The following is a 12,156-nucleotide window of genomic DNA, read 5'->3' on the forward strand; positions in this document are numbered from 1 at the left end:
TAGATCTCTTTCAGTAAGATAGTTGCATCTAATGATCTTTCTCAAATCCATACCATATTTGTACAGAGTTGATCCTCTTATTTATTTCATGTACTTGCTTGAAACCAACACCAACCAGTAGAGGTTCAAGGCAGGGCACGTCCACCACTAGAGCTTCACCAGAGAGTTGAGATCTCCTCAGTCCATCCCAGACTGAGAACTGAATGATGGGTTTCAGCAACAAATGGAGAAGCCCGGCAGGGGCAGAATGGAAAAGTGGAAAATTGAAGCACTCCATTCTATTCCTAGATTGGCAATACCCTCAAGCAGATAAAGAAAACTGAAGACAAGAATATCTGCCAGGAATGGATCTATTGTCCTGAGAGCATTTTTCTCCCCACATAGTCACTTACCTTAACAGCTGAAGCTGTGAGATTTATGGAACTCAAAATATTCTTTCCTGAATATTTGTCTTGGGTTCCAGGGTGCCATTCCTTGCCTTGAGTGTAACATTTAAGCAATAATTATGTCCTTGGAGTGTTTTTCATGAGACATCTGGATAGTGTGGCTTATGATATGAAAAGGAACTCCCACATAGAACTACACTTCTCATAAGTCCAGATTTCCTTTATCTTTTGGCTCTTTGCTCTGCATGAAAGCAGTCCATTGTCTGCCTGAGCTTACCACCCAAAGGCTGAAAATCTCAGAATTCCTGGTGAGGTGATTTCCTTGCACTTCCACGAAATGTTCCATTGAGGAATGCTTGATTGGGCTTGTTATTTCTTGGCTTCAAATTAAACCCTATATTTCCTTTGTCCCAGGAGTTCGTTTTGAAAATATGGCTTTCATTTAGAGTTCTTAATTTAGATAAGCATCCCGAAAGCATTTACTGGCTTCAAAGAGACTGGTGGCAAAATCACATGTGTGAGTGGAAGTGTCTGCCATTCAGCAGTCTGATAACCAGGGGATAGAGCTAGGAGCAAAACAGTATCCCCCATCATTCAACTGTCTCATCCACATCACAGATATCCCCCACTGGTGGCTAGCAGAAAAGCATCTATTACATCTGTGTATTAACATTCTTCCGGGTCATAGCTCAATCAACATGTCTGCAATCTTTGAGAAAGAATTAATGACCACTTAATTTTTTTTTTCAGTGTGTATCTGAAGTGTCTTTCATTGCTTTATGTACTTTGGCATGGGGTTTAAATTAGCTGAAAATAATAAAATTTTGAACATTCTGAGTTGGAAGGAACCTAGTCAAATTTCCTCAAGAATAACTGAGGAAATATATGTTAAGCCCCCTCACACAGGACCTGGCACATTGTAAATTTGTAGTAAATGTGAGTTGCTGCCTGCTCTCCCCAAATGAGGAAGAAACTGAGAGGTTGAGTGGGTTGCCCAGGGCTATACAGTTGGAAGAAGCCAGAGCCCGGATTAGGATTCCTGACTTCTTATTCATATTTCAGTTCTTTCTCCACTGTGCTATTCAGGGCTGGAAAGTATTCATGACGGCGGCCTTATTATTTTCCCTATTAATATCACAGTCTCTAGCAATCCAGGCATATAACTTCTTATGATTCTTCCATAAGTTAGGGACCATTGGAAACTGGGCAACCAATACCATTTTCTTCTGGCACTCACCATTTTCTCATTGGCACTCTCATGCCCTATACACCCTAATGCAGCTTCCAGAAGTCATTTAAAATGTATCAAGTTCATCCATTTAAAATGTATTCAGCCTCTTCTTTGTACCAGTTCTAAGTGATAAACCAAATAAATAGAGTCCTTGCCTTTCCAAAGCTTATATACACAGATGCTTGTCTGAATGAAAAACTCTAAAGCTATCTTTTCAAAATTAACTCCTGGGACAAAGGAATTTATATAATTTTTGTAATTTTCAAGATGTCTTCAGGAGAATTGGGTGCTATGAATAGCGATGATATTAAGAGCCATGCTATTAAGAAAGCAGACATATCCAACTTTTAGAATCTCTTGGTTCAATGCTTACTTTTTATTAAAGCCTTCTTTGAAACTCAGGAAGATAGGTAAAATAAAATTATTAAAAACATATTATTAATTCAATGAATACAAAATGGATACCAATATCATACCAAATATTTAGCTGATTTCAAGGTTACAAAGATGAACGAGATTCAATCTTTGCTTACATTTTTACAGATGCGTTGAGAAGACAGACAGGAAAGTGGGGATTTCAATCTAGCGTGAGCAATCTATAATGGGACAAGCATAGGAAACTACAAGTAGAACAGACAAGAACACTCACAGGAGAGAAGGCTCTCCTGAGGAGGTGATGCTTAGGCAGAATCCTAGAACATGGGAAGGAGTTTGCCATTTAAAGTGGGGGAAAGTGTTCAGCTGAGCAAAACATATGCAAGAGCTTGGCAACATGAGTGCATGCCATGTATGAGGCACAGCCGGCAGTATGTAGAACCAAAACGCTATAGGAAAAGGGAAACCAGATAAAACATTCATATGATATTTGGCTCGTCAAATCATTTTCACATCAACGGTTCATTCAATCAACAGTTCATCAATATTTATGGAGTTTCTACAATTTGTGAGGCAAGTTGGTGGGTCCTGTAGAGGTTACATAGAAAGGGGTCAGAACTGAATCCTACCATGAATGGGCCACAGATTAGTGGTTGGAATAATATGTGCTCATATGAGGTTAACATGAGGAAATAACCCTAAAGGTACAAATAAAGCCCCATGAGAGATTAAAGGGAAGATCATTTTTAGCTAAGAGGATGACTTTCCTTGGAGAAGATGGCATTTAACCTTTAAAAGTATGATTCTGACACCAATTCCAATGTGTAAGTTTTTCCCCCGTACAGCCAAGCAATTCTCTGTGATACCAGCTGGGTATCCTACTGTTCAACTCAGTTCTGACACCATTTACTTGGAGATAGCATTGGATCCTATGAGTTAAGGGCTCAGTCCTATAAGACTCCCCCTACTCCCCATTTCAGATGCCAATCACAAGTTCAGGTTGCACCTGTGCTTCTGATAAACTGACTAGATCAGAGGTTCCAAAGTCTCCCTCCTTGGGGCTCATTAATTTGCTAGAGTGACTCACAGAACTCAAAAAATATTTTACTTACTTAATTACCGGTTTATTATCAAAGGATATATATGACTCAGGAACAACCAGAGAGGAGAGATGCATAGGGCAAGGTATGTGGGAAGGAGAACAGAGCTTCCACGCTCTTTAAGCAAGCCACTCTAGAGTTTCCAGGTGCTCACCAACCGAGACGCTTTGGGTTCTTAGGAAGGCTTCATTACAAAGAGACGATTGATTAAATCGTTGGTCATTGGTGATTGAATTCAATCTTCAGTCCCTTTCCCTTTCCCGGAAGTCCTGGGTGGGGCTGAAAGTTTCAACCCTCTAATCACGCAATTGGTTTCCCTGGCAACCAGTCCCAGGGATTTTCCAAAAGCCACCTCATTAACATAACAAAAAACACCTCTCTCACTCTCCTTAGGAAATTCCAGGGGTTTTAGGAGTTTTATGCCAGGAACAGGAGGAGGACAAAGTATGTATGTCATATATCACAGAAGGGTCGATGATATTTAGATGTGTGGATTTGTGCAGGGAGAGCATTTCTCTCAGCGGAATGGCTTGAGCAGTGCCAGGAAAGGGATAGCACATGTTCAAGGGGAAAAAAGGGATGAAGTTTGGCCTTGGCAATGTATGACTTCCTCCCTTCCTCCCTCCCTCCCTCCCTCCTTCCTTCCTTCCTTCCTTTCTTTTCTCTCTGTCTCTCTCTCTGTCTCTCTCTCTCTCTCTGTCTCTCTCTCTCTCTCTCTCTCTCTCTCTTTGGCCTTGGCAATGTATGACTTCCTCCCTCCCTCTCTCTCTCTCTCTCTCTCTCTCTCTCTCTCTCTCTCTCTCTCTCTCTCTCTCTCTCTCTCTCTCTCTCTCTCTCTCTCTTGATTTTAGGGATCCTAAGGGGTTCTATTGAAAACTAATTAGACAGTGCCTGTTTTAATCACAATTTTAAAGTACTACTAAGGTGAAGTACAAGATGCATAAGAGCAAACAGCCAGTCAGTGGTTTGAAATAAAATGTCAGGAAGGGAGGAATTCCGAGAGATAAGTTGGGAAAAGTATGTTGAAGCCGAAGAGCAAAGGACTTTGAATGCCAGGCTAAGGTTTGGGATTTACTCTCTTACTGTTTCTGAAAAAGGGCCTTCTGCATTAGCACAGGTGTTGTCAGCAGATTGGAAAGCGGAAAGAGCATGCACTTTGGATGATTCAGAAAGACTTAGCTTCGAATCCCAACCATGCCCATTATAAACCACGTGTGCTTCAGCAAGTTTCTTAACCTCTCTGAGCTTCAGTTGCCTTACCCTTAAAATGAGATGATAATAGATAATAATAGATAATAGCTCCCAATAGAAGCTAAGAAGTGCTTAGCACAGTGCCTAGCAGAGCAAAGGCAATCATTGGATCTCAATTTCCCTTCCCTTGTCGCACATGAAAATGCCATGCTACAGAGGGTTGAAAAGTACTTTGCCAAGAATCCCCTAGCTAGTCAATGAGTGGTATATGTGAAGTGTATATGTGAAGTGTATATGTGAAGCCTGCCTGTCAGACCCTGCAGCTCTAAGGTGTAATTACCTAGAAGCTAGACTGCCCTGATGGGACCAAAAATGGATTTGGAGCACTTAATAAAAACCTAGGAAAATAGCTCTGTGGTCACACCTGTAGGGAGACCCTTCCTCCACACTACCTTGCAGGTCATTCTTTATCATTTAGAATTTGGCTTCCTTTCCAAACTTGCCTGTACATCAGAATTCACAGAGAAATAAAAAAAATTACAGATTCCCCGGCCTCATTCCAGACACACTGAAATAGACTTTCCAGGCATGGGGAAGGGAATCATATTTTTAATAGTTCCCCAAGTTAGTCAGATGTCTCCTGTGTTTACAGACCCCGTGGCCTAGAGTCCCACTCTGTTGCTTGTTGCTAACATCCTGTTGATCTTTAGTGGGACAGAGAGCTCTCTATACTAGTAGTCCTGAAAATGTGGCCCCAGACTCACAGCATTAGTACCACCTGGGCACCATTAGAAACACAAACTCTCCAGCCCACTTCAGGCAGACTGAATCAGAAACCCTGGGGGTCAGTCCCACTATGTGTCTTTATAAGCCTCCAGGTGATTCTGATGTACTCTTCAAGTTTGAAGGCTACTGCTCTGTACTATTTCCGGGAGGTTCTCCAACAATGCACCAGGAATCCATGAGAGTCTGGTAGTTCTGCAAAGCATGAGAAGGGTCGTGAGATCAAGAGGGTGTGAGGGAAGGTGCAAGTGGGGGGCTGGGAGGGGGATAAAGAAGAAAGAAAAGGAGCCCCCGTGTCTGTGGAGCATAAATTTGTTTACTTGTTTCATTTTACTCTTGACGTCCACAGGTTGTTGTGATGTAGAATAATGCCTAGTTCCTTTATAAAAAAAGATCATTACATAAATTAAGCAACCTGAGTTACTGTTCCTAGTGGCTGTGTGACCTTTGGCAAGAGACTTGACTTCTCTGGGCCTTAGTTTCCTGAGGTGCAAAAATGAGAGGTGTGGACTGATGGATCTCTAAGGACTCCTCTAACTGTAACTTTCTACAGCAATGCCCAAAGGAGCTGGAATTCATTCTTAACATTTGGTGTCATTCCTGAGCAAGGATATCCTCTTCCGAGGGCCTCCTGGAACAAGGAAACCTGAAACAGAGGGGTAGTTAGGGACCTGGAGTAAACATGACTTCCTTCCTAGAGTGTGGGAGCATCCAGGAGACTGTGCATAGGGAAATTCCAGGCCATCTGGATGCGAGAGAATTGCAGTCATCTACCCACGTTACAGGAGCCTGCCTTCCGGAGATGGCATTATGTCACTGGCCAGCTCCCTGTAACCTGGAAAGCTCCTCCATGACCATGAGGAGGCAGGGGGAGAATATTCCTACAAAGTCTCAGGCCTTCTTTTCTCTCTGTCTCCACAGGAGGTCCCCAGCTGCTAGTCAGCCTCCTGTCTCCAGAGTCAACCTGCAAGGTAAGCTAAGTCATGGACTATCTCCATATTGCAAAATCTTAAATGTGCCTCTTCTTCAGAACCTTTTAAAGAATAATAGCATTGGTTTGCATATCATGGCCCTCAAAATTAGGTATCTTGGTGACTTTTTTTAAAGGCATACTGAAGCTTTACTTAACTCTGCGTGACCCCACATGAAAAGCAATATGAAACTTTCCCATCGTGTGTATGGCCAGGCTTTCGGAATGTGATGGCTGAGTGCTAATGCTGCTTCCCAGCACAGGAGCAGGAGGCAGAACTGTATTGGTACTGCAACTGGACCTCAGCTTGCGTGGCCCCAGTGAACTCCAGGAGATCTAATCTCAAAGGCCCCGAGGTGCCCCCAAATGGGCCTCTGGGCCCCACCGGCTATGTTCATGGTTTTCCTTTTAGTGTCAGCTATAGATCCCACTTGAGTCTACATCCTTTGCAGGTGTGAAACCAAAGACTCTTTCCAGGTCACAAATCATTTCTTTTGGAGGTCATCCAATTTTGTTTCTCAAAGGTGTTTTAAAGAAACCTAACTTCCCATCTTTCAGGACTGTGCCTATGTTTTTCATGTAGAGTTGAAGGCTGTGTGTGGAGAAGAAGGGCTACTTTGAAGGAACAACATGGAGGGAGATGTGTAGAGCATACATTTTTCTTGACAGAAGATACAACCAGTTAGATGACATTTTTAAAAGTGCAAAATAGGGGCCAGCCGAGTGGCGCGTTGGTTAAGAGTTGGCTTGGGACACCAGCTCTGAGCGGCAGGGCCCTGGTTTGGATCCCACATGGGCCAGTAACCCTGTGCCCTCTACAGCTAAGATGGTGAACAACAACTCAACCTGGAGCTGGGCTGCTGTGAGTTGCCGGCTATGGTGTAGGCTACAGTGGGGCTGCAGTGGGCTGCTGTAAGCTACCGTGAGTGGCCGACAGCCAGCCTGAGCTGCTGTGAGCCACCGTGAGCGGCTGTCCAATGGCCGGCGAGGGGCTGCCTCACCCAGGAAGAGCGCAATGATAACACTAACATGGGCCAGTGAAGTGAGGGACAGCAATTTGTCTGTTCCCCTCCCCCAATTCTCCAATAAAACCTTAAAAAAAAAAAAGTGCAAAATGGAGTTTTTCCACTTGACCCTGACCCCACTATTGTAGCAGTGGTCTTGAGTAAAACCACAAGAGAAACAAATGAGATGAACTCATAGTGAGATCACCTAATACCTAACGAGCGTTGCATTCTGACGCTTCTGTTTCCAGCGTGCTATTCCCTTCGCTTTATACTCACGATCTTCCTTGCTTGGAAGTTGTGTTCTCTTACTGGCATTATGGCCAGACGTATAATGGAAATAGTACAAAAGCCCAACATTTTTTTTTCTAAGATTTTTATTGGGGGTCAGGGAGGAGGGACAGTGTTGGGGAATTGGGGAAGGGGAACATTGTGTTTTTCCAGGACCCACCAGCTCCAAGTCAAGTTATTGTCCTTCAATCTTAGTTGTGGAGGGTGCAAGCTCAGCTCTAAGTCCAGTCGCTGCTTTCAATCTAGTTACGGGGGTGGATGGGGGTGGCATGTAGTTCACCATCTCATGCGGGAGTTGAACTGGCAACCTTGTTGTTAAGAGCATGCACTCTAACCAACTGAGCCATCCGGCCACCCATTGGCAACTCACTCCTGCTCAAATTCAATCTTAGTTGTGGGGTGGGTGGGGGAGGAAGGGGCACAGCCTACCACCCCAAACGGTGTCGAACCAGCAATCTTGCTGCTAAGAGCACACGCTCTCACCATCTCAGCAGCAGCTCAGCTTAGGCGCAGCTCACTGGCCCATGTGGGAATCAAACCGGCAACCCTATTGCTGAGAGCTCACTCTCTTAACCAACTGAGCCACTTGGCTGGCCCCAAAAGCCTAACTTTTAAAAGAAGGAAACAAAGGCAGTAGGTTCCATTGGTGTATTGGCTTCTGAAGTATTTATCATACATACTTTAAAAACTATTTTTCTGAGAAAAAGGTTGAGAAAAAGGATAAAAGTGACAGGAAGATATTAAGTAAAGATGAGTTTACCTCTAGAGCCCCATGATATAAAATAGAGAGAAGAAAATAATACTGTATCTATGGACTTCAAAAACCTAGTGTGCTGATGTACTGTTTCCTTTAGAAGTTTATAAAAAGAAACTAGATAGAGTGTTTTAACATAAAACTGGTGTCACGTACTTGGAGATCAAAGGTGATGGTTTTGGAACTACTATCATTTCGTCATACTGGCCTACTAACGAGATGTCTGTTCCCATTTCAGTTAGCCAAATGTGTTAAGATGCACCCTAAATTTGAATCAATTTGAATATTTAAGCTATGTTTTCTTTTTCTTGTAATAAGTGCTGACAAACATTAGGAGAAATGTGATATTTGTGGTTCAATAAATTAGCACATTAATGAAAGACGCTGTTGGAAAGATCACTTTGTGATTATTGGCACAGTAACTACAGCTTGGCAACTAGAGTCTTTTGCTAAATTCTTTTAAAACAATGGAGCAAAGAAATGACAATGCCACTTAGGCAATTTGTTTTTGTCTGCCTTTGTGACAAACTACAAAAATCCTGGCTTTTCATTGGGAAGAGAATGTAGCGATACCAATTATTATGTAATTAGAGGTTTCAAAATCTTCTTAACACTTAACCACAGTCAAAAAAAAGGAAGGAGGACACACACATCCTGTGTTTTGTTCTTATTATCAGCTTAAATAAGTCAGGCAGATTTTTCCTGTTATTTTAATATTTATCAGCATACGACAAAGAGGTGTGTTTAAATAGAAACTTTAAAGGGGAATGAAAAATAAGTGGCTCAGAGCAAACAGAATTGAAAGCTGGAGTGAGGCTTTCAAAGGTGATTTTTCTTGATAATAAGATCAGATTTTCATTTATGAGTACTGAAGTTGAGTTCATGTGTTCAAATTGAGGTCTAAGATAAAAGGTACAAAGAAACCTACAATAATTGATACAGATTTAGCAATAATTCAGTTTGTTAGGAAAGCCTCACTGACTTAGGTAACTATATTTTTTGTGTAAAATACTAAGTTTCAGAGAGAGAGAGAGAGAGAGAGAGAGAGAGAGAGAGAGAGAGAGAAAGAAAAAAAGGCAATTCTTTTTAAAAGGCCTTTGAAAATGCATCTAAATGAAGGAAATGCAATTTGTAAAATGCAAAAGCTAGTTGTCAGAAACCATGGTTAAACTGGTACATGTGCTCTTACAAATTGATCATTAACTGGAATAATTCATGGGGAAATCAAAGCAAACCTCTCAATCTGCAGTACCTTCCCTCTCACTGTTTAACCAAAATTATTTCTTTTGGCTCTCATGGTACAGCACAAATTTCCCTCCTCTGCAGACGCATCCTCATTTTTCAGAAAATCGGTGTAATTGCTCCTTTTTTGTGCTATGGCAACAATTCCCTTTTAAGATATACTGTAATTCATGGCTTACATGTCTCATCTATTAGACCTCCTTGAAGGCAGTGGGTGTACCTTATTCATCTCTTTATCATTCAAAGTGTTTTAACAGTTATTTTCACATAGTAGGAAGACCATAAATGTTGACTAGACCAGGAAAACTACATGAAGTTTGGGGACTTTCTCTTAAGGAAAATGCTCATAAATTAAAATTTAGTATGAGTCAATATTTTTATCTCTAAGGCTATGAAAAATATTCAATTGTGTGTGGTTGTTTGTTTGTTTTTTACTATTAAACATCAGTTATTACACTGAATTTAAAAAGGGTTTGAAACACACCTCTATAACTATTTAAATATATTAGTGTGGTCATATAGGTTGTAAACAAAAAGTGTTAAACCTAAAAAGTTGGCATTTTGCACTTTGAGTAGGAAAGCCAGAGTAAAATAATAAGAGAATTTAAAACCCAGAAAATGGAGCAAAGCGGAAATCATGTGCTCCCAGGTGAAGGAGAACAATGCAGAAATCCTGCTGTGGGCTGTTGAAAATGTTAATGCTGGGAAATTCAATGAGCATCTCGATTTTTATCACATTTTGCCTTTTCACAAGCATGAATCCCAGGCCTTTTCTATTGTACATGACACATAAGGAGTAGAACAAAAAGGAAAAGATACAGAATAGAAGAAAGAATGCTCCAAAACAAGGCAGGGACTTGGGTTCTGTCATCTGTACACACTCAAACTGGAAAATTGAAGTACTTCTCAGGATTTCAGACCCCGAAACTATTTTCAAGAGAAAAAAAAAATTAGATAAATGAAGAAAATCAATGTATACGTATGTATGTGAGTAAGTGTGTGAGTGTGGTTGTGATGTGTGTGGCGTGTGTGCATGTATAGGGTACTCGTCACATTTTGTCCACCCATGCTATCCATCCCTTGCTTTTTTACATGCATTTTAGTAGTAATTACAGGCATGTCATGAAAGTGAGAATTTACTGAAAGGGTCAATTATCAAGTGTTCACTGCCTTTACGAAATGACTCTTTACAAAAGGATAGAGAAGTATTTCTTTTAATGTCCAGCACTTCTGATTCATAGAAATGTGACTTGATTTGTAATAATATGTGTCATATATATAGCCTTTTAGCAGCCAAATTGATGTGTGTGGAGAGACGTTCTACACTCATTTTCTTCTTCCAAAATTTACCAATAAACATATTGAGCAAGAGCATCACTAATGTAACAGATTAGATGTTATGAAGAACAACACCCAAGTCCGTGGGTCACTGGAAATGACAGCAAACCATGTCAAAAAGATGACTAGGAAATTGCCTTTAGAACTGGCCAGACTGCCGCAGACCCAAAAAAGTCTCTCCCAACCTGAGATCCACAACCTTGATTGATGGTAGTTTTTGACATTAGTCTTAGACGTATTTCAAGAAAAGCCTGTGTACAGAGAAATAGGATAATCTAGGGCTTTCCAGTATGTCTGAAATAGGTCGACTTAAGTGAGAAACAGACTTAATTAATTGTTTTCAGTGCTCATGGGAATCCGTTTCTTTCATTATGTACAGGACATTCTGGGGGGGAAATGACTCTTTACTGGTTGATAAAACAGAAAAAGAGACTTTAAGAAGCCCAATTCTCAGTATGAGTTCCTCCCATAGCTTTACTTATTATGAATATTCACCTGGAAGTTGATGGGAGTGTGCCAGGTGCAGGGTCTGTTTGAGGGGTAGACAAGGGGCTCAGTGAGTTGTCTTGGATTCTGAGAAATTCAGAAAGTCATGACATTGATTCAGGTCTCGTTCTTTGCCAGAGCTGCCAGGGCCTAGGATGAGAGATGGGCCATGTGTGCACAAACACAGGGCTCTCTGAGAACCACTGCAATGGCCTGAAAGCCGAGCTGTGTCCCATGACTGACACTGAAGCTCAGCATAAGCTGAACGTTTGCTTGGTTTCTACATTAAGCAAGAACTGTCAGGCAGGATTGCAACACTTATGGACAAATACGGATAAAATCAATCTTGTTACAAAAGTCTGTGGCCATTCATAATAAAGAAGAGATTGGAGGAAATTTATTTTTTTCTTCAACATTCTGAGTGTGTGTGGCCTCAATTAGTAGTATAATTGCCTTAATTATTCACCTTGAGTGTTTAGGCAACTTATGGACAAAACAATAGGGCAAATGCACTTGAAAAGCCCAGGTAATTCTGAGAATAATGCCCCAAACGGTTGTAAGAATTGCTTTTGTCTGAAATAGCTTTCTTGTGAAAGTTTACCCCAGAGCATCAACATTGAGCTATTTATATTGATTTGCAATTATTTCATATATGTCTAAAATTAAGTACCAGTAGTTGCAAAAATATTGACAGGTCAACAAAAGTGCAAATAGTTAAAATGATACCCTCAAGCAAACATTGCCAAAAACAAAGCCCTGCTCATTAATGGCAATTTCACCAGTTCAAAATTAATTTCTAAATTTAATGTGAATGTTTCTTCATATTAAAGGAAACCCATGAGACCTGCAGCATCTACTGTCTCATTTGCTGCTTAAAGAGTTGAGTTCGTTCCACATTAATTCCACTTCATGTTTTTGTACTGCTGAGTAACTCCATCCCCCGCCCCCCGCCTTGAAAGTTGGAATCATGCATGTTAGTAAGTATTTGAGTTATGCTATTGACGT

General features: G+C 41.1%; 1 protein-coding gene across 4 annotated transcripts in view; it reads left to right on the plus strand.

Annotated features, from left to right (window-relative positions):
* Positions 1-12,156, plus strand: part of PDE4B (phosphodiesterase 4B) — a 524,178-nt gene that overhangs the window by 395,658 nt on the left and 116,364 nt on the right. For all 4 annotated transcript variants that reach the window (XM_019646767.1, XM_019646766.1, XM_019646768.1 and 1 more), the window contains one exon: positions 5,988-6,037. In XM_019646767.1, coding sequence (XP_019502312.1) covers positions 5,988-6,037 — 50 coding nt within the window. The remainder of the gene's footprint in view (positions 1-5,987; positions 6,038-12,156) is intronic.

The sequence above is a fragment of the Hipposideros armiger genome, unplaced genomic scaffold (assembly GCF_001890085.2).
Source record: "Hipposideros armiger isolate ML-2016 unplaced genomic scaffold, ASM189008v1 scaffold_106, whole genome shotgun sequence".
Classification (NCBI taxonomy): domain Eukaryota; kingdom Metazoa; phylum Chordata; class Mammalia; order Chiroptera; family Hipposideridae; genus Hipposideros; species Hipposideros armiger.